The sequence below is a fragment of the Mustela putorius genome, unplaced genomic scaffold, assembly GCF_011764305.1.
Source record: "Mustela putorius furo isolate JIRA1106 unplaced genomic scaffold, ASM1176430v1.1 tig00003845_pilon_pilon_pilon, whole genome shotgun sequence".
In the NCBI taxonomy this organism is placed as follows: Eukaryota; Metazoa; Chordata; class Mammalia; order Carnivora; family Mustelidae; genus Mustela; species Mustela putorius.
The window spans coordinates 48624947-48650187 of record NW_025421998.1 but is presented as its reverse complement, the minus strand read 5'-3'; the positions used below and the strand labels follow the sequence as shown (position 1 = coordinate 48650187).

The 25241-nt window shown below is 37.8% G+C and overlaps 1 protein-coding gene across 1 annotated transcript in view; it reads left to right on the top strand.

The window, feature by feature from the left end:
• The window catches only part of CRPPA (CDP-L-ribitol pyrophosphorylase A), a 306180-nt gene that overhangs the window by 82203 nt on the left and 198736 nt on the right, over positions 1–25241 (top strand). Inside the window, exon 4 of the mRNA XM_004743402.3 lies at positions 20634–20738. Within this exon, the coding sequence (XP_004743459.1) occupies positions 20634–20738 (105 nt within the window). The remainder of the gene's footprint in view (positions 1–20633; positions 20739–25241) is intronic.

Genomic DNA, 25241 nt, shown 5'->3' with positions numbered 1-25241 from the left:
TACGTGGTTTTTAAAAATAGATGAGAGAAGTTAGAACAGGAAGCCTCTTTGAGCTTTCTGGAAAACTGAGAAGAGACTAACATTATGCAGAGTGTCTTAGCCTGAGGTGAAAGCAGTGCACGTTGGGGAATATGGCCTGGCAGTTTATAGCAAGTTAGTGATGGGACACACCCTGTCAGCTTATGTTGAATTTCCACTTCTGTGTAAAGTAAGGTCGAATTCGTGTATGTTGCACATGGCACCTTTGTTGCTGAGCTTAAGAACTTCTCCCTCCTCTTTAGTGCATATATTGATAAATTATATGTGGATAAGGGTACATATATAATGATATAAATATAGTGACAAAAAATTCAAGACGGAAAGCACTTTTTACCATAAGGAACATTTTGAATGAAATGAATATATGAAAGAAAGAGCATTTGAACCTGGAGAGAACACGTGCTTATTTATCTCCAGCAACTACTCCCTTGGAGTTTCTTTCTTTCTTTTTCTTTTTTTGGCTGCATAAGATGCACTCAGAACCTTGGTGTTCATGGTGCTTGTTAGTTCACACCATTGAGTCCTGGCTACCTTCCTTTTTTTTCCCCAAGGCTGTGATCTATTTGAAGATAATAAGTTTCACCTGGAGTGAATTGGCGACCTCCCCACTCTGGGAAATGAGAAAGGAAAACTCTTCCTGGTGGGTGATTGAAAGGATGCTATGAAATATTTCTAAGCTTTCAGGAAAAATGTGACAAAGTTAAAACATGAAAATGAATTGGAAGGTCCTATTCCAGGCACTTATTTTCACTTTATTTTAACCCAGAAAGACATCAAGATTCAAACTCCTCTTTTTCTTTGACATTGCAACAAGGCAGAGAGAAATGGTACTGGCTGGGGAAAATAAAAACGGCTTTTTCATGATTTGGTAGTTTTCAGGCACTAGACAAAATTGGTCCCAAATTGGTCCAGTTTAGAGTTAGGTCAGGAAGGATGTTTTACATCTGTTTCTGTGTGTATGAGTGGGCAAGAGATGGTCTGTAGTCTCCAGTGTTACCACTCTGAAATCTTTCAGAAGCACCCTTTGTGGGAAAAAACCCCACACAACAGAATCTCCACAAGATTGGGAAAGAAGTCTTCAGGTATGTTTTGAATTTCTCTCTCACTCTTAACCTCAAAACATAACACATGCAAAATTAATGAAATATATTTAACATAGGTTAGTCACTTTGTTCTAGGAATTTTGCTCCAGCTTTTCTGTGGTCCCAATGCCTACAAATTAAGATAATTTTAGCTCATAATGAACTTGATGACTCTTCTTCTTATATGAGTATTCTCTAGAGATATAGTACTTCTGTGATGGGCTTTGTAGGGCAGACAATCTATTTTGATCCTAGGACATCCACATTTTGAGAGATTTCTTTCTTTAGCCTCTACATATGTTTCCTCCTACTCTTGATATTTCCACAATGAAAACTAATTAGCTTTTTTTTTTTTGTTTTGTTTTGTTTTGGTTTTTATTAAGCCTCTGTCTGTTAGATGTCTGTTTAATATCATGAAAATCCTTTGGGGGAAAGAATGTTTTTGCATACATTGAATAACGGGAAATAACTGTCAACACTCAGGGAATAATAATTATTAATCAAGATGTGAATGCAGTTCCTTCAGAGGACTGAGACCTGGGAGCAGGTAGTAGTCCTATATTTTGTTCTTAGTGCTGTCACCAAACTTTTTTCCCCTCTAGTTTTTCTTGATGAATAAATATTCTAATATTAGTTAGGAAACAGTATTATTAGACCTTTTTTTTTCTTTTTTAGCATAAAGACTAAATTTCTAACAGTTTTTGGACAGACTATCCTTTCTTTTTATGTTGCTAAGTCCACTCTGTGTTACCAAAATGTTACTCTAAAAGGAGTAAGTACTATTCCTTGTGATGTTGGTTGGATAGTAGATGTGTTCTGTATATGTTTACTTAGAGATAAAAAGGAAATCCTAGGAACCTCAGATAACTTAAGGTGAGAAGATATTAGCAGTGTTCATGCCAATGTGAAGCTGAGACTGCCGACTTCACATGTATGTCCAAGAAAAACTAGGGTGCACTCTTGCAGAGTTTCATTCAGATATTCATCATTTTGATTTGGAAAAGGTTTTTGGATAATTTGGCCATAGTTACAAATGATCATCAGTAGTGTTCTTGTGGTTACACAATCCCCAGTTCTGCGGGACTATTTTGAGGTAATTGCCTATAATAAGAATTCTTACTCTTGCTGTAATTTTCCAGTGTCAAGGGAACCTCTCTATCTCTTGTGTTTGCAAAGAAGAGAGACTTGATGTGGTTTTTTTTTGGGTTTTTTTTTTTTTTTTTGAGACTTGAAGTTTTTAAAGAAAGATCTGTGAGTTTCTGGAAAAATACAATTGGTAGCTATAAGTTGTTGAGACCTTTCTTAGGATCGGGTTTTTTTGCTTTATGATAAGTACTTTTTTTTTTTTTTTCGCTATTACTCTGCTTCATTTATGAAGCTCAAGTTTCTTGTAACTTGAGCTTTAGTTGCCATAGTTCTTTAGCCATAAGAAGAATATGTGCCATTGTAGGCTTGGCTTCCTTGTCCAATTTGCAGGTTCTTTTTTTATGTTGTGCAATTTTTTTTGCAGGTGGAATGTTATTTACTCTGGTTTATTCACCCAGATCATAAGCCATGGATCATCTGACAGATGGGCAACTCTGGCTATACATCTCCACCAGTAGACAACAACAGAATGGGGTTGGGAAGGGAAGAAATCACAGGAAATAAAACAAGGTTGTTGTTGTTTTAGCTTGGACTGTGGATTAGATATTTCCTTAAAAACAAAAAATGAGGGCAGAGTAAGCGCCCAATATATGTACTATACTCAAAACAAGTTCAAGTATACAGTATGTCATTTGATGATTTCCTAATCATGGGAGTAAAAGCAGACAAATGGAGGCAAATATTGAAAACTAAAAACCTCACATTCTTGTAGGCATTTCCACTACTGAGATAAAAATGAGGAGGACATTGGAATTGTAATTCGACAACTCGGTTGTTACATTGTGAACAGATTACACAAGGAAAATGACTGTAATGGAGAATGTACTAGAGGCAAGGGCCAGTGCAGTAGTATATGAAATGCAAGGGTCTAAGCACATCAAAGGCTATGTGAAGGTCTGGAGCCCTTGCTGTTTGCCAGTGGCATACTCTGCTGATGCATGATGCAATCTATAGAACATGCAGGGAATGTGCAGAAAGTGATCTGCTTACTGGGCTGTGTTTTTATTGCCTTGTTTTATACCTGTTGATAAATAAAATCTCAACTTCTTGTAGCTAAGGGGATTTATTAAATTCCTTAGAAGAGGATGTTAGCTATTATAGAAGAAATACTACAATTGAGGTGTTCCTAGATAATCTTCTAGTCTTCCCAGATGATCCTGCTATAATAATTTCTTTCCAGTCTCTAGCTGTCTGTGCTATGAAGTTCATTCTGCCCAGGGTCCATAATTAAGCTCTCTGTGGGTGAGGGACAGGTATACAGGTCTTAGTGTGTATATATATATATATATATATATATATATATATATATATATATATGCTCAACAAGCCTTTTGTGGATGTGTGTGTTAATATGCATTTTTGGTATAATACCTTCGTTAACATGTATTTGATAAAGACAATTAGGTGTTTAATTTTTTTTCCATCATCCAGCTTATATGGTGTAACATAATGCCAGAGCATTTGAGATCTTCAGTGTGAGCTTTTTTTGCTTGCATCCCTGTCCTGATCCTCTTCCCTTCCCTGCTATTATTGTATTTAATTTTGTGTTAGTAATTTTCTTGCCTTTCTCTGTAGTCTTAACACATAAGTAGAGTGCCCAAAAATTGCTTGGTTTTGAATATTTTTATGAAGATCATCAGCATGCTCGCAATATTTCGCTATGATTTTTTGTACAATGTCTTTGAGACTCCTGTTGCATATATTTGTGGCTTATTACTGGAGTTGCTTATTATACTATAGACTGCTCATCGAAGTCTTCCTAGCTTTTGGTAAATTTGAAAAAAACTTTTTCAACAACTTAGTTTGCCATTGCTATATCATGGGTGTGTAATAAAAATTCCACAAATGTAGTAGTTGAGTGTTAATTAATTTACACTTAAGTTTCTGTGGGTTAGCTGGGTTCTGATCTTCAACTTGACTAGATAGCTCTGTTTTGGGGTAGCTCTGCCTCACATTGCTGGTGTACATACATAGTCTGAAAAATTTCCCCTTCTTCACCCTTCTTTGACCAGCAGTTTATCCAGGTGTGTTCTTTTATGGAGATGCAGAGGTACAAGAGAGTGGAAACACCCAGGGTTTCTTAAAGCTTAGGTTTGGAACGGGGACACTGTCCCTTCTGCCTCCTATTGGATAATGCAAATCATATGACCAAACTTGCAGTGAATTAATTTTCTTCATCCTCAGGCTTTAGCTATCATGGATCTGTTTTGTGTCTCTATAGTTTCTCGCCCTCTCGAATGTCATACAAATGGAATCATAGATGTGTAGTCTTTTGTATCTGACTTATTACAGTAAAGCATAATAATTTTGAGGTTCACTCATGCCATTGCACAGATCAGTCTTTTGTTCTGTTTTATTGCCGAATAGCTTTTTGGGGGTTAATATTCACCTCAGTGACCTACTCTTCAGGAAGGTTTAATTCCCAAACTTAGTTATGACTTGTATTATGATATAGATCCAAAAGAACAGAGCTCATTAAAAAAAAAAAAGAAGAAGCTACAGAGTTTCATAGATAATGTGTCACTTAAGAGTTAGCACTGGGGGAACTAAATTGCAAAGTGAAAGACTTGTAAAGGTGTTAAACTATCATGGGAAATATGAGAAAACTAGAGACAAGGCTGAAGATGCTAAATTATTACAAGGAGTAGGCCAGAAAGAGACTATTGGGCAAGTTGTGTAGAAGGTGGATTAATTTTAAAACTGAACTTCTGGTCAGTAAAGGACTTTGGGTAATATCTAATTTATGTTTAAAGCGGATTGTCAAAGTTTTGATTGTTTACACTGAACTCAGGTTAAGTTTTTGGCAACTTACACAATGTGTCAATTGAAAACAAATAACTAATCTCTTGAAATGATGGATGATTGTTTTCAGCTCTCCCAGGCTATGAACATACCTCTGATATGTGTGGGATCTCCTTGTGTTAAAATTACCTGTGTGATTTTCCCCATCCTTTCTCCTCCTTCTCAGTACCAATTCATTTAATGCCTGGTAAATTTCCCACAAATATTTGCTTCGTAAACCTATAGGTGTCCTTCAGCTTTTTCTGATCATCCCTTTTCATGGTTCCCCATGAATGTTTGGTATATACTTACAACTTCTTAGAAGTATTTTTACTAGGTGTCCTACAGGTAACTTATATCTAACTGATGCCATTAGCTTAAGCAATAGACCTACTCTTTTTTCTCCATCTTTCAGGTTGGGTAACTATGTCACCAATTCTGTAGCTACTGGAATAACTTGTGGTTTTGGATTCTCCCTTCTATTTCCTGGACTTATAATCACAATCTCTTGACATTCTGGAAGCAGCCTTGTAACAGTTCTCTTCTGCATAAATTGAGAGCTGCCTTGTGTCTGGGGTTGGATAGTGATAATGATTCCCATTTTCCCCTTAGTTTATATTGGGGCTAGATAGTGGCTGTGTAATATATCCAGTCAATGTGTTTCTGGGTAATATTCTAATCTTAATTTTATTGCTTTTAATCAGTTTACTTTTTCAGAAATGATCCATAAGAGAGAAGAATAGAATATCCCAATGAAAGTTTTTAATAGTGTTTGACAGTATTTGATTGTGAAGGTCAACAGAATGGCTAAAAATACGGTTTTAGAATTACTGGTGAAACTCATTTTCCCATGTTAACTTTTCTCCCCATTTAACCAAAAGCCAAAAAGGAAATAACATCTTCTAGGTAGTGGTCAACTAAGTTTGGTGTCTTTAAGTTCATAAAGAATTTCCTTTGAGTAAGGTTGGCAAAAATATAATAGACACTTTTGTTTTTCAGTTGATAGATACTTGAAACCTCTTAGGAGTATAACTTTATGTAAACTTACTTAAAAACTTGTGCACAAAGAAATCCTGTCCTTAGCCAGGTCATTTGTGTTTTGTTTTCTGAAGCATGTGAGTGGCTTCTATATTATCAGCCTCATATGGGCTTAGTCTGAAATTGCTTATTTATTCATAAAATGATCTGATAAATTGTAAGAACCAAGCTTCTTGGATAACTGTCTCTCATGCAATTTTAGAATGCATTGCATAATTCAAACAATAAATGTATGCAAAATGCTTAAAGTTTGATTTTCAGATGATAAATGGAATGCAGGTGTTCATTGTTTACCTAATTGTAAGATAGGCTATTTTGTTTCTACTTGAAACATTCTGAGCATGGATCTGTAACTGCAGAGTGAGAAACCTGTGCAAGCATGCCTTTGATTGAGTTTCTTTCTAATGTATATATTGTTCTTTGTTGGGCAAACTTCCCAGGCTGCCTTGCAAAAATAATACTGTGAATGATGTTAAAGCTGGAAGGATAGATAGGTAATTGGATTATTTGTAGCCATGGACCATGACATGATTACCATAAAACAATGGATCCAAAGTTGGATGTGTGTTATAAAAGTTCAAACTTGTGGAATCCTTTCCCAGAAAAATAACCACATTATACACAGAAGATTTTATTCAGAGGTTTTTCAGTCCCTCTGAGGCCTATTCATTTACCTCATGTTAACAACTTTGCTACATTCTCATATACTGTTTATGGGAATATAAATTGAAACCACCTTTATGGAAAACAATTTGATATTAAAATGCATACTCCAGCTTCTGGGTAAAGATAAATGACTGAACACTTAGATAATTTTGATAATTTTTGAAACCCAATTTAAAGCTACTAGAAAGCCAGGGTGCCTGGTGGCTCAGTCAATTAAGCATCTGCCTTCGGCTCAGGTCACAATCTCAGGGTCCTGGGATGAAGTCCAGCGCTGGGCTCCCTATGCTTCTCCCTCTCCCTCTTCCCCCTTGTCCTCTTGTGCTTGCTCTCTTTCTCTCAAATAAATAAAATCTTAAAAAAAAAAACCCTATTAGAAAGTGATTAAAAACATAGACCCACAAAATAAGGAGAATAAGAGGGGACAATGGTAAACAAATACCCTATACCAAATAGCTAGAAAGCAGGTAAATTAGTAGTAATTGGCACAAAAGATATGATAAGGCTCAATTAGAAGAATGGTAAGGAAAGCTAGGAATTAAAATTATCTACAGTAGAGTTCTCCCAAAAGTTGAGGGTCCAGCAGCACATTTAGAATTGAGTGGAGGGGGTACAAAATATGGAGGGTTCACTGGACACTGTTAGAGAGGCAGTCTGGTGTATAACTCATTATTTCCTCTCCACAACCTACCCCTAAACAAAGGATGGTGGCGGGGGAGGGGGTGAGTGAAGTATTCCCTGTGTCTGGGAAAAATATTGGGTACAGTTGAGAAAATGAGCACTTTGCCTAAAATAGTGACTCACAGACCATGTGCTCAGTACTGGCTAAGTAGGAAAGGCCATGGCCCCCTTATCACACTCAGCAGCTGGTATCGTGGTAGCTTTGCTTCCATCTTGGCTGAAAATTGGAAGAGTTTTTTTTCAGAGAGTCTGTCCAGTCTACAAATAAAGACCTAAAAATACTAATTTCAGAGGTTCCCCTGTAAGCATCTTAACCCCATCATGCTGCTATGAAGCTTACTGTTCACAAACTCTAACTCTGCCATCATTGGTTAACAGCTCTTGAATCTTCCACTCTTAAATAGAGGCTGATGAGTATTACTGGACCATCTAGAGAATGTGCTTAGTGTGGAGGATAGAGACTGAGACAGGGAAGAGTAACATAGAAGATGCAGCAAACAGGCTGGGAAACAGAAAGATTTTAGAAGTTAATATCATTACAAAGATCAAGTAATTGTAAACAGGAAACAAGTTCACAATGCTAAAATAAAAAAAAATTAGAGAATAAAAGATCTGGCATAAAAAGCAAATCTGAGAAACTCTTTCCCAAAGGACAAAAGGATGAAATACAGGAAAGAAGAGAAAATTAGAAGTGTAATCAAAGAGAGTCAATATTCAATAACAAAAATGGTCAAGAAAGAGAAAATAAAAGGGTGGAAATGGCAGAGAAATGAGGCAGTAAAAAATGATTTAAAAACTTAACTCTTAGGGTCTCTTTCTCAGAAAGCTATTAGAGGATTTTTTTTCCACAAAAATGAGGTAGTCATTAAAGAAAGATTCCATGGAATACAGAAGATAAGAGACCCATGACAGAAGGGAGATGTAGATTATTCCCACAACGATGGTATAGGAAGATTTAAAAATCATAACTATGTGAGTGGCAAAGGACAACCAGGCCATGTTGAAAAAGCTCAGAAGACTCCAAGGGGTGATTACTTCAGGAATATAATATTGGTGAAGTGTCTTGTGTCTAAACATCTGAAAAGCAGAATTAAACAAATACCTCAGTGTTAGCTGTTGAATGAGTCCTAAGTATCTGGAAAACGAAACACTTAGTTTAGAAGATAAGTTCTAATTCCAGGGAAGACAAAGGCTTCTGAAAAAAAAAAAAAAAAAAAAAGGAATTCTAATCTATGACTTACCTTGGAGGAATGTTTATATAATGATGTAAACACTCAATACTGACTTAACTAAAATTATGACATTGAATGGATGGGGAATAGTAAGTATTAGTGTGTATCATGGTGAGGTTAGGAGGATGACAGAATTCTTCAATAGAGAGCCAATTCAGAAGACAAAGAAGCAGCATCCCAAGTATGTTCAGAGATGCATTGTGATAAGCAGGTTAGGTGACCCCAGTTTTTCAGTCCTTGGACACTGTTATATTTATGTGCCCTTGCCACGGTCTCCTGGTGAGTGAAATTGATTTTCCTGGTTGGTGATTCTGGATTGGGCCTTCTAACTTGCTTTGGGATTTTTAGCAGAAATGATGAGGTAGAGGCTTAACTGTGATTTTCTGTTAAGCTTGTGGTCCTGCGGTTTCAAGTACGGCAGTATGAGGAAGGCATACACTGGTTGGTTGTAGCCCTTCCAGTTTGTCTTGGAGAGGGTGTCCAGTAGGCCAGAGCTGCCACAGCCAACTCCCAGCAGCACAGCTAGAAGCACAGTTGTCTCTGCCAACTCAGAGTGTTGTGAGTGAGACGGAAGCTATTACTGCATACCACCGAGGTCTGATACTTGTTCCTCTGCAATTGTTGACTGTTAAACATGGAAACAAATAATAAATTAATCAGTTGAAAGAAGGAGAAATAATTGCATCTGGGGACGACAAATTACAGTGAAGAGGGGGATGTAAACTTGTAACGAATCTTGTAGGGATATTTGGTTCTTCAAGCCATGTACACCTAAAACTGATAAAAATATAAATTGAAAACTAAGGGAATGAAACAACAGGATTGATCGATAGTTGAAGTTCATAAAGGAGATCCAGTAGGTAGATAATGGATGGAGGCAGCTAGGATGCTACTGATAAATTTTTAATGCCTTCAGTTGTACTTCCCTGATTTTTTTTTTTTAAGGGCTGTCTAAGAAAATAGAGGTTTTCCAATCAAGATCACATGGTAGTTTTATGGTGTTGGATGCCTCAGTGAGTCAAAAGGGCAAGATTAATGGGCGAAGAGAGTACAAGAAATGATAGATTGGAGGTTCTGGTCAGAGACTTGAATTGAGGAAATTAAACATGTCAGAGGAGCTACAGATAGGGGTGAACTCAAATTGGCAGGTGGCTGCCGAAGGGGAGGAGATAGGAATGGGGGCCTGGCAGAATGGGTGGAGGTGAGCTCGAGGCACGCAGATGAAAGGCATGGCATAGGGAATATAGTCAGTGGTGTTGTAATAGTGTCCTGTGGTGACAGATGGCGGCTCCACTTCTGATGAGCAGAGCATAATGTACAGACTTGTCCCATCATGGTTGTGAGCCTGAAAATAGTGGAACATTTTGTGTCTGCTGTACTTGAATTATAAAAGAAAAAAACAAAAGCAAAACAATTGAAATAAAGAACGGATCAGTAAGGGAAAAGGAAAAAAAAAAATCAAGTTTGTAGGGTTGGCTTGGTAGGGGGAGCCCGGAGTGGATTCCAGGCTATTACTGTCACACTCAGGGAGGAGCTACAGCCACCCACCCAGTGGCTGGCCTGGTCAGTGTCACTGCCACCTTAGGCAGTGAGGACAGGACCCACCAGCTGCCGCTGCCACCCTGCTCGGTGCTGCCTAGGAGCCCTGGCAGCACGGGCAGTGGTGCAGGGGGCGGCGGCGCCTGGCAGCCGGGACAAGGAAATAATCCCAATGAAGGTTTGGGGAACAGTAAAAGGGTTCAGAGTAATGGATATGGTTTCATCAGGAATGACGACACCAAGGAGTTTGTATACCAGACTGCCATAAAGAAGAACATGGGCAGTACCTTCGCAGTGTAGGAGATGTAGAGACCGTGGAGTTGGAAGATGTTGAAGGAGAAGAGGGGCAGGGACAGCAAATGAAACTGGCTCTGGTGGCGCTCTGGTGCAAGGCAGTAAATATGCAGCAGACTGGAATCATTATAGACGCTATCCATGTGGCAGGGATTGTCCACACAGTTACCAGCAGAATTGTCAGAATACTGAAAGCCAAGGGGTGGGGTGGGGGGTGGCGGAGAACGAGGGCTAGGAGAGTAGGCACACTCGGGTGGGGGTGCGGGTGTTGCCCACGGCTCAGGCTCTATCGCAGACCGTGGTTCCCATCTTACTATGTATGGGGAGACCCTGTGGGCACCACCCCCTGTATTCCGGCCCTGCTGGGCAGGGAGAAGAGATCGAGGGTACTGCGACAGCCAGGGCGCAGGAGAACAAGATTGACCAGTGAGGCAGAATGTGTATTGGGGTCATAGACCGAGATTCCGCAGGGGGCTTTCTAGCCAAACACAACCTGGACAGGACAGCAATGAAGAACACAAGGAAAATCAAGGAGACGAGACCTATAGTCAGCAGCCACCTCAGCATCTACTGCTGCATCTTCAGCTACTGATGCAGATTCCCAGAAGATCCTGAACCACAGGATGACAAAGAGACAAAAGCAAACCATCCAGCGGCTGCGGCTGAGAGTTCCTCTTCTCCCGAGGCTGAGCAGGTCAGGGCTGAGTAAATGCGGGCTTACTCTATCTACCTTCATCAGGTTTAGTGATCCAACACAGAGAAATGAAAACGACACTGAAAAAATAAAGTTAAAAAAAAAAAAAGAAATGAAGATGAAATTCCAGCAATAAGAAATGAACAAAAGACAGAAGCTGAAGACCTTAAGTCCTTGCTTTTTGCCCAGTGACCAGATAAATGGAACTGTCCGCATTATCTCTGCAGTGTAGGATTTTTATTACTTTTACCTAAAGATTTCTGTTTCTTGTAATGACAAATGTGTTTTTTTAAAAAATGCCTTGTTTTTCTCAATATCTCTTTAAAGATTTTTAAATAGTTTCATCTGGTCAAGTTAAGATTTTTAAGAACCTCACTTTTAATTTGTAATAAAAGATGATAAACTTTTTTCTTTTTCCAGCCAAAAAACAGCAAACACCTGTTAATAAGAGTCTTTAATAATTGTCAAAAACCCCATGTTTCTAGGATTGATTATAGTAAGTAGTTGTTCAGGTGAAGATAAAAGGTCAAGGAAACTTCTAGAGAATTTGAAACTTTTTGTGTGTAAACTTGGAATTCAGCCAGTGTAATGTCAGTTGTTGGAACAAAAAGGAAGACTGATCCATCTGCCTAAAACTGCAGAGCTGTGAAGTAGTGAGAGATGATAGTACTAAGAAGATCAGAAGATTTTGCCAGATGGCATAAATTCCGGAAGGATAGGTCTTTTTCATGGAAGAACAGTGGAGATACAGAATGTTAAGTTTGACTTCAAGCCCTGTCAGTAAGTGGTGGTTGGGAAAAGCAGTAGATACCTCTTGCGAATGATGTCAAGCAATTGGTATACCTTCAGCTCTAGGGGGTGAAGAACCTGTTACTTAATGAGTTTGAGTGTACTTCAGCATGACAGATGGTATAGTAGAAAGGGTAAGGAAGGAGGTTAACTGTGGGGTAAAGATCCATGAAGGACTGAAAAATACGGGTGGTTTATTACTTTGGCATTACTCATAAAACTTTACTACACACAGAAGAAAACAGTAAAGCAGTATATACATAACAGAAAGCTTCAACTAGGTGTGATTTACAGAGTACTTTAAAATGGGTAGAGAAAATCCATTACTGTAATGGTCACAATTGAGAATTCATAATGGTTATACACACTTTTCTTTTTTTTTTTTTGTTTCTATCTTTAGTTTCCCAACTATGATTTTAATTTTCCTCATATTTCTTAAAGACTTTTTTTTTTTTAAAGATTTTATTTATTTATTTGACAGACAGAGACCACAAGTAGGCAGAGAGACAGGCAGAGAGAGAGAGAGAGGAGGAAGCAGGTTCCCCGCGGAGCAGAGAGCCCGACGTGGTACTCGATCCCAGGACCCCAGGATCATGACCCGAGCCGAAGGCAGAGGCTTTAACCCACTGAGCCACCCAGGCGCCCCAACTTTCCTCATATTTCTTGATGGAAACAGGGTGTAAGGGAAAGCCGAAGGAAAAGATCAATACACGTGGTCAGAGCTAGTCCAATATTAGGATAGAGGAAATTGAACTTAACATAAACATCAGGTGTTATCGAAAAGCTTCTGACTACTTATTAAATCCCAGTTTGTATAGTTAACTATCTCAATTCATAATCAGTATCCGCTTTATCAAGGAATAGCCATAAACTAGACACTAAACCAGATACCCCATCTATCTGTTCCTTTGAATAATTCTCATTCTCTGTTTCTCCAGATGGAGCAAACTGAGGAACAGACTACTTAACTTCTCCGCAGCTTGTTATGTGGAAAGATCACAGTTAGGATCCAACTGACTCTATTGACTTCAGGGTCCATGCTCTTCAATACTTGGCAATAAGGTCTCAACTTCATGAGAGTATACATATACTTCCATCAATTCAGCAAATCCATTTAAGGACTTGTTATAAATTTTAATGGGCAGTTTGTAAATTTCTTCAAGCTGTTAAAAACAACAAATTGAAAATTAATACTTCACACATACAGTTCATATTTCATGATATAGTAATACACATAAACTATTATTTTCAAATTCGATGTTTAGATGTTTAAATGTTCCATAACTTAATTATCACCAGAATATCAGATTGATTTATCAAAAGTATTTAATACATGTGTTTTGGAAACAAAGTCCTTAACTTGGAAGCATCTATTTCTTGGGAATACTGATGTTGTATGTAACATTACACTACATAAGTGTTAACATGAATTTTTTTGAGTAGCATACACAAGGACAGCGTACATGTACCAAGGGTAAAAGGAGAGCCTGAGTGTCAATTCTGTTCCTTGTTCTTCCTTCTTAGAGGCGGTTTCCCCTGAGACCTTCCAAAGAGATTCTATTCATTCTTAAACTGTGCCTATGCATTTCTTTCCATTTGTAGGTACCCTTATCAATCTGCCATGTACATAGCAATCATCTTGAGACTACTTCACTACTGTGTTAGGATATCCCACTTTTTACAACTTTTTATATCCTAGGTCTTCAAGTGACTCATTACCCTTCTCAATTTTGTGGAGCACCATATCCTGAGAAAGAGTGCATGGGGAAACTTCTGTTTTCCTATGACTGTAGAGAGCTTAGAGACTGTCACTCCTTTCTAAGACCAACTAAAAAGTTGAGTACATTGAAAAATCGGCAGCTCTTTTTAGATCTGTCAGAAGTGAGGTCACATTTTAAATTTCATTTAAAATATTTTGAACTAAACACAAATGAAAACACTTACCTTGAAATATGCCAGGAGCAGTCCTTAAAGGGAAATGCATAGTGTTGAATGTACACAGTAGAAAAGAAAATGCATCTAATTAATAATCTAAAACTCTGTATTAGGGAATTAGAAAAAGAGCAAATAAATTCCAAAGTAAGCAGAGAAAAATGGTAAAAATATAACAGAAATGAATAAAATAGAAAACTAAGACAAAACCCCAAAAGCTGTTTTTTTGAAAAGACTAAGAGAGTATCCTTACCACACAAGGAAGAAAATATTCAAATTATAACCCCCACAGGAAATAGGGAACATCTTTATAGAACTGCTAGAAATTATAAGGATAAAAGAAATAATATGAACAATTCTATCCTCAAAGTTGATAACCTAGATGAAATGGAATGATTACGTGAGAGAGACAGTCTGCCTAACTCACATGAGAATAGACAAACTGAGTAGGCATATGTCTATTAAAGAAATAGAATCAGTAATTTTCTAAAGTAGACTGAAGTCCAGATGCTTTTGCTTATAAAATATAACAGATGTTTAAAGCAGAAATTTCAATTCTCTATATTCTCCCATAGAGGATAGCAGCAGAGGAAGGGATTGCCAACTCATTCTGATGCCAGACTAATTGTAAAAGCCAAGACATGGTAAGAAAATAACAGCCCACTGTCATGAACATAAATGAAAAATCCTCAAGAAAACATTAGCAAGTAGGTCTGACAATGTATGTAAAGAATTAAAGACTTTAGCCACCTGGGGTTTATTCCAGGTATTGAGGGCTAGTTCATCTTTTAAAAATCAACTACGGTACATCACATCCACAAGCTGAAGAAGAAAAACAAAATATTTCAATAATGCAAGAAGAGTATTTGACAAAGTCTAGCTACGCATGATAGAATCTGAGCGAACTAGAATAGGGGGAGCACTTCCTCAATTTGATGAAGATGAGGTACAAAAACCTATTCTTCCTTCCTTCCTAGATTTTGTTTTTATTTAACACTGAGAGACAGCACAAGCAGAAGGAGCAGCAGGCAGAGGGAGAAGCAGGCTCCTTGCTAAGCAAGGAGCCTGATATATCAGGGACTTAATCCTAGGACCCTGGGATCAGGACCTGAGCCAAAGGTAGATGCTTAGCCAACTCAGCCACACATGTGTCTCAATACTATTTTCTTTTTTGAAGATTTATTTATTTTAGAAAGAGCATGCACACGAGTGGGGTGAGAGGCAGAGGGAGTGGGAGACAAGCAGACTTCCTGTTGAGCGGGGGGAGCCCAGGTGGGGCTCGATCCCAAGACCCCAAGATCATGAGCTGAGCTGAAATTAAGAGTCAGATACTAAACAGACTGTGCTGCCCAGGCACCCCTGCTAACATCATACTTAATGATAAACTAGAAGCTTTCCCACCAAGATCAGCAACAAAGCAAAAATGTGCTCATGCCATTCCTTTTCAACATTGTATTAGAATTCTTAGTAATAAGAAAGGAAGTAAGTACTCTGATTGGGAGAGGCAAAATAAATCTTTCTTTGCAGATGACATAATTGTCTTTGAAGAAAACCTGGAAGAATTAAAGTGGAAATAAATGATTGTAGAAAAGCTGCATAACTAAAGGTTAATAAATAACAGTCCACCGCTATCTTACATAATAGCAAAGAACAGGTGGAACTCGAAATTAAATGTTTCATTTACACTTAGTGCTCCAAAACTGAAATAAAATACTTAAAATTCTTCCCCAATACATATTAGATCCATAGGAGGAAAACTACAAAACTCTAAGCAAAATAAAAGCACTGAATAAATTGAGATCTAGGACATGTTCATGAATGGGAAGACTTAGTATTACCAAGATGTCAGTTCTTCCAGTGTGGTCTCTAGATTAAAGCAATCCCAGTGAAAAGCCCAGCAAGTATTTTTTGTGGTTGTAAACTGATTTTAGAGTTTATATAGAGAGGCAAAAGATGCAGAACAGCCAGTGCAATATTGAAGAAGGATAAGGTTGGAAGAGTGACTACTCAGCTTCAAGACTCACTGTAAAGCTACAGTAATCAAGACAGTCTAGTAGGTAGAAGAAAGGAGAGACACATGAGTCAGTGGAACAGAGTATAGAGTCCAGAAACAGACTATATAAATGACAGATTTTTGTCAAAAGTGCAAAAGGAAGATAATGAAACAAAGGTAGTCTTTTCAGTAAATAGGGTTTTAACAAGTAAACATTCACATAAAAAAAAAAAAAATCCAGGCACAATTTACACCCTTCACAAAACTTCAGAAGGGATTATAGACCTGAATGCAAAGCAAAAACCCCACAAAACTCCTAGAAAAAACTTAGATGACCATGGGTATGGTGATACCTTTTTAGATAAAATGCCAAAGGTGTGATCTATGAAATAATTGATAAGCTGGACTTCATTAAAATTAAAAAGTACATGATTTCCGGAAAAGGCAAACTGTGGAAGCAGGAAAAAATTCAGTGGTTATCATGGGTTGGAGGCAAGGAATAGGATGAACAGGAGGAGTGTGGAGAATTTTCAACACCGTGAATGTGCTCCTTATGGTACCAAAATGATGGATATACATTGTATGTTTGTGCCAACTCATTAAACTTAAAAATGCTGAGGGGATCCTAGTGTAAACTGTGGACTTGGGGTGGTAATGTGTGTGGGGTGTAAGCTCACTGATTGTAACAAATGTACCACTCTGGTGTAGAATTTGGGTAGTGGGGGAAGCTGTGTGATGTGAGGGTAGGGAACATGTGGGAAATACTGTGCTTCCTGTTCAACTTTCCTGGGAAACTAAAACTGCTCTAAGACAAAGCCTATGAAACTTGGAATGAGAAAGAGTGCATAGGAACTAAAATTCTGTTGAGTCCTGCAGTGTTTGTGGAAATCCATATTCTATACTCAGGTGATAAATAAGTTTTCTTGAAGTACAGTTTTATATTGACAACAATTATCTTCAAAATTATGGAGAAACTGCTGCTTTGTTTTTTTCATTTTCATTGTTGCTATTAAAGCTCAACAAATTTGGGTTCCTGCTTTTTAGGAGACTTTTTGTTTCTTTTAATTGGGTTTGGTGTATTTTCATCCATTAGCTTCTAGATTCTGTGAGACTTTTTAATTTGGAAACTCATGTTCTTTATTATTGTAATTTTTGGGGAAATATTTGGTTATTTCTCTTACTTTTTATGTTCTTTCCTTCTGGTTTTTCTTTTTTCTTTTTTACATATTGGACTTTGTGGTCACTGTTTTTTTCTCTATCCTATTTTATGAATACTAACACTTTCTCAGTTACCATGCTGAAGTCTTTTTTTAACTGCAGAGTTCCTCCAAAAGATTTTTTTTTTTCCCTTTTTGACCTTATATTTCATGTTAGTCTTGGTTTCAGTTAAATCTGAGTTTTCTGGTCATGTTTATGTATTGGACACTGATTAGATTGGTGGGTTATGTAGGTGGAGCTGTTTGACTTTGACTTTGAGATTAACTATATTTGGGGAACTCTGACAACAGTATCATTAGAGCTTCTTCCTGGGAGGAATATTGTTTGGCATTCTTTCGGGCTACAAGTTTAAGGGCACAGAGGGTTCTTAGTATCAGTGTGTGTATGTTATGTGATCAGTGATATTACTATAATTCCCACGGTAGATGATAAAGATAAAAATTTCCAGCAATTACACACTGACTTCTTCTTTTAAAATCTATTGTGCTAGTTGTTTTCTGTTTGTTCCCTATGTTCAGTTTTTCTCTTGGTTTGCCTGCCTTTGTATTAATTACTCATTTTTATTTTATTTTATTTATTTTTATTTTTTTTAAGATTTTATTTATTTATTTGACAGAGAGGGATCACAAGCAGGCAGAGAGGCAGGCAGAGAGAGAGGAGGAAGCAGGCTCCCTGCTGAGCAGAGAGCCCGATGCGGGACTCGATCCCAGGACCCTGAGATCATGACCTGAGCTGAAGGCAGCGGCTTTAACCCACTGAGCCACCCAGGCGCCCTAATTACTCATTTTTAAATGATTCTATATTATCATTATTGATTTATTTTAAACTTAAAAATGTTTACTATATGCCTTGAGCGTAGAAAGTATATGCAGGCAGAGTCACCTTCAAATAGTAATATACCATTTATGAGCCCCTAGTAGTACACTACTGAAGGGGAGCCTGAAGGGTGTAAACACTCCTGTTGAGTATGTGACCTCCAGGGATTCTATATTCTCGAGGTCACCTTCATTCACTATTTAGCAATGTGTTGAAATTCTCCATTTATTTCTTTTTACCTGCTTGCGTGTCATCTGCTGTCTTGTTCTTGTGCTGTTTGTAGGTGAGCGGGTGATGGCATCCTCTTTGTCCTTGGTAGAGGCATGCGTTTTCTTAGATTTATGGCTACTTTGTCAGCTTGTGATCTCAGCTACAGTGGGTTCAAGAAAAAGTTATGCTTTTGTAGTTTACATGATTTTTCTTCAGGAAAGAAGAGTACTTTTTCCAGCTTTCCATCTCTTACACAAAAGTAGAAATAATGGTCAGTGTTACTGAGAAATGTAGGAATTTAGAATTTGGTAGGTTATTAATTATGTATTTTTTGAACTTACTGCAGAAGTAAAAATTTTATTATAGAAATTATCAAAACCCCCACAAATAGTTGTAATAGTAATCTATACAATAAATTACAAATTCATGGTACTCTTTCTGCCAAGATTGCTCAGCCTCTATTTTCAGTATATATTTCATATATCCGTCACTCAACATTTTCTGTTTCCCATTGGCTCTAGTGACTTCTATCCTAAAGACTTCATACAGTTTGTGGGCTGCTGCCATCAACATATGAGTGGCAGGAGTAGAGCATCAAGTAATTCTCTTTTCACCACCTAGACAGGAGGAAATACCTGTTCCTGTGGTCTCCTCTCAACATGTACTTTGTGAGGATCTTTAAAGCTTTCCACGAATGTGTTAAATATCTTGGCTTTGAAAAGAGTCAGGAAAAGGGTTATTGCTGGCCATCCTCAAGATTTGACCATGTGTTAAAGAGAGCATTCTGTTGACTTATATAGATCTCACATACTGCTAAATGAGTCTGTACAGATGGTAGAAATACAAAGAAGAGGGTTAGCATTTGTCTTACTTGAATATAACAAATGTCGATAATACTTATTTTAAAATTACGTTGTCTAAGAAATATGTGATGTTAAGTAGTGTATCAGAATAGAAAATTTAAGCCGAGAGACCATTCTGGTCAATTTGGGACTATGTATATTGGGTGGTTCTATTTTCTTGTCCATTACTTTGACAACCCATTATAATTAGAACCTTAGGATATCTAGTACAGCAAAATAGCCCTGGCAGTGGGTGCTGAATGTAATACTGATATTTGTGGCCTTGATGCAGTCTTTCTCACCTGGGTATGTTTGTTCTAAAACATAAATCTATCAGATGTCTGAAACTTCTCTGATTATATACCACCTTTTTCCTTAAGTTATGCCTCTCTCCAGTTTTATTCAGTCTGTAGAATGAGATCAGAGATCTCATTCTAATGCCTTCACACAGGATTAAGTATTTTGTCTCCACGTCTACTTGTAGATATTTTAGTGTTGCATCTATCATAGCCTTTAGCAAAATATTTGTTACAGATCAGCTTCCTCTTTAAGTTTTGAGTCCTTGGGGTGCCTGGGTGGCTTAGTCAGTTAAGCAACTGCCTTCAGCTCAGGTATGGTCTCAGAGTCCTGGGATTAAGCTGAGCTGCTCATCAGCCTCCCTGCTTAGCAGAGGCTACTTCTCCCTCTGCTCCTCCCCACCACTTGTGATTTCTTTCACTCTCTTTCTCCAATAAATAAAATCTTTAAAAAAGATTGGAAAAAAAAAAAAAAGATTTGGTTTCCTTGAGGATCTAATAGACCTCTCATTTATCTTTAAATACTTCTGAGTATAGAGCTTGGACATGATTGGTACCAGTATTGTTCAGCTGAATTGTTTTGATCATTTTAATAGTTTTGTTTAAAATGCTTGAAAAAAGCTTTACTAAATCTACGAGAGACCTTAACTTTTTCTTTTTTAAGATTTACTTATTTGAATGGGAAAGGGAGGGAGCATGTGCACAAGCAGGGAGAGGGCCACAGGGAGCAGATCTCAAGCTGACTCCCAGCTGAGCATAGAGCCCAATGGAGGGGCTCGATTTCATGACCCTGAGATCATGACCTGAACAGAAACCAAGATGCGAAACTGTCACCCAGATGCCCCAGGCCTTTCTATTTTTGTCTAATAATGGCATACTGAACTGTTTTCATGTTCAGAATCAAAATATAAATTTGTAAAACAGGTATTGTTATGTAAAATATTAAAATGAACAAAAGCTGTGACTTGCGAATATCTTAATATAAAAATAGCATCGGGTTGGAGTTCAATGGATACACATATTTGTCAGATAATATCCTGATATAAAAAAATTTCAGCCATACTTGCAGGCATTTTAGAAACAGGTTGGGAAAGGTAGCTTATAATCAAAAAAAGTATTCTGTTTATTTGGCCCCTGAAACTATTGAGTTTCAAGTTCAAAACTTAAGGTTGCAACTTGCCTCCTTGCTGTATCTTTTGACATTTCAAGCATAGGGACAATTATTATGGAACCTGATGTATCAGTAGTATCAGAGTTTGTGAGTTCTCTAGGCTTTTCCTTTTATATATTGATATGAAATAGAAGTTTTGCTTAAAAATGTATTTAAACTTTTTTTTTTCCTACCCAGTGTAGTGACTATGACTTGGAATTTGGAACTGAGTGTTTGCAGTTGGCTCTAAAATATGGTCATGTTAATGCCAAACTTGTGGAAGGATCACCTGACCTCTGGAAGGTAAGGAAGTTGGCATTTTACTTTGGATTTTGGCTGTGTTTATATGTAATTCCCAAGATACATTCTATAAGCATAAACACTTTCCAGGTGCTTAAGAAAATAAAGAAATGTATAAAAATGCTTGGTTTCATACTGAACCAGTATTTTGAGGTATAAGGATACATATGTATGTATACTTTAAAGGTATTGAGAGTTTTACTGGGTTTCCTGAGAATCAAAGTATGTATCATTTCTATTTCTTGGTTTGCAGAAAATATACTTTGAGATAATTTATTCAAACAGATTCCATTTTAGCTGATAAGATGGTTTTATTCATTTTTTTTTCTTTTCTCTCTCTATATTCTTATATTCAGTTTCGTTAAATTCCATTGGATTGAGGATGCAAATCAGCTTTTCACAGTAGCAAGCTTTCCTTCCAGGCCCTGAGGAGGTGGTAGTTCCAACTTAAGTGGGTTCAGGAAATATCTGCAGAGTCCTGACTTAGTGGGGTGGGTGACTGGACCCACTTGGTAGCCCCAGTAAGGTGTTAGGCTCTTGAATGTAAGAAGGATTGACTCTTGATGACAAACTTTTTTGTTTTCGAGGGAATGAAGTGATTGTAGCACTATCCTACTAAAATGTCCAGTGGACGCTGGAGTGTTTCACAGTGTGGCTTTCCTTTGTTCAGGAGGTAGAAATGTGTTGAACAGTATATTCTGAAATAGGGTAGGATATTTTTATTTTTTGAAGTATTGCTGCTTTTGAAGTAAGGAGTGAAATCTTTATAATGCTTCCACCTAAATCTGATAAGTTAAGATTCATCCTAACTCTAAGATGATACGAGTCCAAAAACATATTTCCTCATTGACTTAAAAACAAAACAGAAAACCCTATAATTTTATTAGGTATTCGATACAGTAACATGATGGTCCTTGCTGTATGCTAAGATTGTCTCGTATATACTTAAAATGGTCTGAAATTGTAAAATACTGGTATGCCTGGATTATTGCCTGGTAGAGAAGATTCATGCAGTATTATTATTCTTTTAAGGGTAACCAAATGTCTTCATCCCAGCAGGCAAACATTTTATTCATTTTGTGTTTCCTTTTTTGTCTATGGTTCAGATGATAGTAAACATATTGTAAGGACTACAGTGTTTACCAACTAGGTGTTTTGTTACAGATCCTGGCTTGCATCTCTGTACAGCCCCTTCTGACTGTGTGCTAGACTTACTTAGCCGACAACAGGAGAGGGAAGTGGAAACTCTCAGACAAGTTTTATTGCTACTTACATGTTCATTTAATACTCCATGGCCTCATTTTTGATGTCTTAAGGGTGTGTGTGGTGATCTATTTCTGTGAGTGTTCAGAGCCTTTTTGAAATTTGTCAAGCCCCCTGAGATGTGCAGATGAGAGGAAAGTAACACATTGCTCTTGAAATTTTCCACTTGTTCCTCACAAATTTGAATTTTGTTTTGGATTTTTTTTTTTTTTTTTTTTGAAATCTTCCTCTTTCACTGCTTTCTCCAATAACACAGTATTACTTCTCACTTCTTGGTGCTCTGCTTCCCTTTCATGGGCACCAACTGTCTGTGCTCTAAGGCAAGGGATTGGCTTTCCCAGGGCGTCTCCTCCTCACTCTGGTAAGTCATTTCATCACGCCTTTGTGGGCTGGACAGTGTCCCCTTTGAAGGAATGTTCAAGTTCTAACTCTGGCACTTGGGAATGAGGCCTTATTTGAAAAGTGTCTTTACAGATCTGATCAAGTTCAGTTGAGGTCATATTGACATGGAGTAGGCCGTGAATTCAGCATGTAAGAAATGCATGAGGAGGACAGAGAGAAAGGGAGAATACCAGTGACAATAGAGGCAGGGAATACGGTGCTGTTTCTAGAAGCAAGGGAAAGCCAAACGTGGCTGGCAAGCATGGCAAAGTAGGAAGAGGCCAGGAAAAGTTCTTTTACATACAAAGCCCTGCAGATCCCTGCTTTGAGACTTCTAGTCTCTACTAGTGTGAGAGAACAAACCACCCAATTTGTAGTCCTTCCTTACAGGAGCCCTAGGAAATTAGTAAACACTCCCCACACTTAGGCCCCTGAGGGATCATCATTCTAGTTTCACTTTAGGGTGGGTAGGGTGGGGTGGGGTGGGGTGTGTAAAGAAGCCTTATTCTTTACAATGTGTGCATAATGGGATCTTGCATTCTAGGAGGGCAGGTAATGCAATGGATTGGGGAAAAAGTCTTTCAAATGGCAGATAGGAGGTCTTTTTTTTGATACCTTATTTTTTCTGACAATTGAGGTGAAATTATTTTCAGTTCAAGTACTGTAGTTTTAGGGTCCCTGTTTCCTCTTTCTGCCTCCTTTCTTCCCCCACCCCCTTTTCTTCTTAGCTATTGGTATAGCTCTGAACCTTCTTCAGGACCCTGTATGAATTGTCTTCAGTATAGGCTTCTCATTTACTTTGTGGCCTTGGCGTTTTGTAGGATAAACTTACTCAGTTTCTGTTTAAACCAAAGCAATGGAATCTACACTAGAAAGTAGTGTTCAAATTCTATACTAATGCGAAAGTGCTACCATTTTTTAAAAATTGAGATCTGAAAAAAGATTTAGTACAATGCGGCTAAAACCAGTACTGGATTCAGGTCGCTGAGCCAACGACCTGGCTCATGACGCATAAATATTGAAATGGTAAAAAAATGCGTTTCGGGAGACATTTTACTACCATAAAAAGTAAGATAAGGAAGAATTCTGAAACACAGATCCACGATACCTTCCCTTACCCCTTAGAAGTCAGGGAATTAGCCCACACAGTGGTGTGAGGAAAGACGAGAATGTCTCATGCCAGTCTCAAATAGGACTATTTGAATTGCCACCAGAAATCCTGGGAAGGTTATTTAGTATTTTACATACTCTTTTGTAGAAGTAAGTGCAAGAAGTAAATGTTCACAGTTATGTCACATCTCTTGCAATGGCTCCTTTGGTGTCTGGAGGGAACCTTAACGGCTTTAAATCACCATGCAGAGTAGAGGACATCCCCCACTCCCCATGACAAAGACTACCCAATCACAGAAGAGAACAGGACTGATTTCTGGGATAGGAATTGGCTCTCGTGCTTTTCCTGAGGGGTGGTGCCTTGCCAGACATTAGTGAACATACTGTTATTTGACAAAATTTCATCCAGTGGACATAAAAACTTCCATTCCTGTCATTTATAATTGTACTATATTTTTGCCCCAATATTCTTACATACTTGCCCACTTTCTACACTATACAGAATTGAATAAGCCTTTTGTTTCTAAATGTTACAACTATCCTTAAGGCATAAAAGATTTATAACCAGGTATTGAAAAAATTAAACTGTGTTCATTGTCTGAAAATACTTGTTTAGGAAGAGTTTCTGAAGTGTTTCAGTCATCACATGTTATTGAAATAACTGACTTTTCAGGAATCCTTTTGATGGGAACTTTTTTTTTCTTTTTTTTTTAAGATCCAAGTGTCATGGCATCCTTGTTTAAAAACAAAGGATGGCTAAATCATTTAAGTGTCTGCCCTCTGCTAAATCATTTAAGTGTCTGCCCTCTGCTCAAGTCATGATCTCAGGGTCTTGGGATGGAGCCCTACATCAGGCTCCCTGCTTGGCTGGAAGTCTGCCTCTCCCTCTCCCTCTGGCTGCCACTCCTCCTGCTTGTGCTTGCTTGTGGGCATGTGCTCTCACTCTCTGACAAATAAATAAATAGAATTAAAAAATAAAAATAATAAAAAAAAACCAAATAGTCTTACTTCTTTTAAATCTCAAAAATACAGTGTGGTAACATTATTTCTTTTTAGAGATTTTTCATCCAGTCTAGAGGAAAGAAATATTTTCTAGATAGACCTAATGGATGAAATGGAAATAAATAAAATAGATACTTTCCCAAATATAAATCTGTATCTAATAAACATGCTCTACTTTTTTAAAATTTAGGATTTTCTGACTTCTAATTATTGGAGCTACATACTCATTTGCTTACAAGTTAAAAAACAGGAAAGATGGGGACTAAGTGTTGTGCAATTCGTGTAATGTGGTAGCCAACAGAACGAGGCTCTGAAAAGTCTGAAGTTACTATATTGTCACCACAGAGTGACCCAGGTAGGTGGGATAGTGTCCTCTGAAACCCACCTTGAGGCAGCTGAGGGAGGCCTGGCCTCAGAGACAGAAAACTCGCTCTGGCCCCGAGTTCCAAGTCTCTCTTGTATTGAATACACTTTTCTTTTAGTTACACACTTGACTCAGATGAAATACTGCAGAGAAGCACAAAGAGACAAAAAGTGAGTTTAACTAGGAGACAGGAAGATGGGGACCCTGAGCCCTGGTCTTTCTGTGGCTCCTGAGCCTGTACTGAGCAATGTGACTCAAGTGAATCCGAGGATTGAGGGCTTTCTTCTGTCACTAAAGGGTTGATTTTTTTTTAAGTAACTAATTTTCATAATGTATTGCGCAAGGTCCAAGGAAAACTACAGATCATACTGACAGAAGGAAATCAA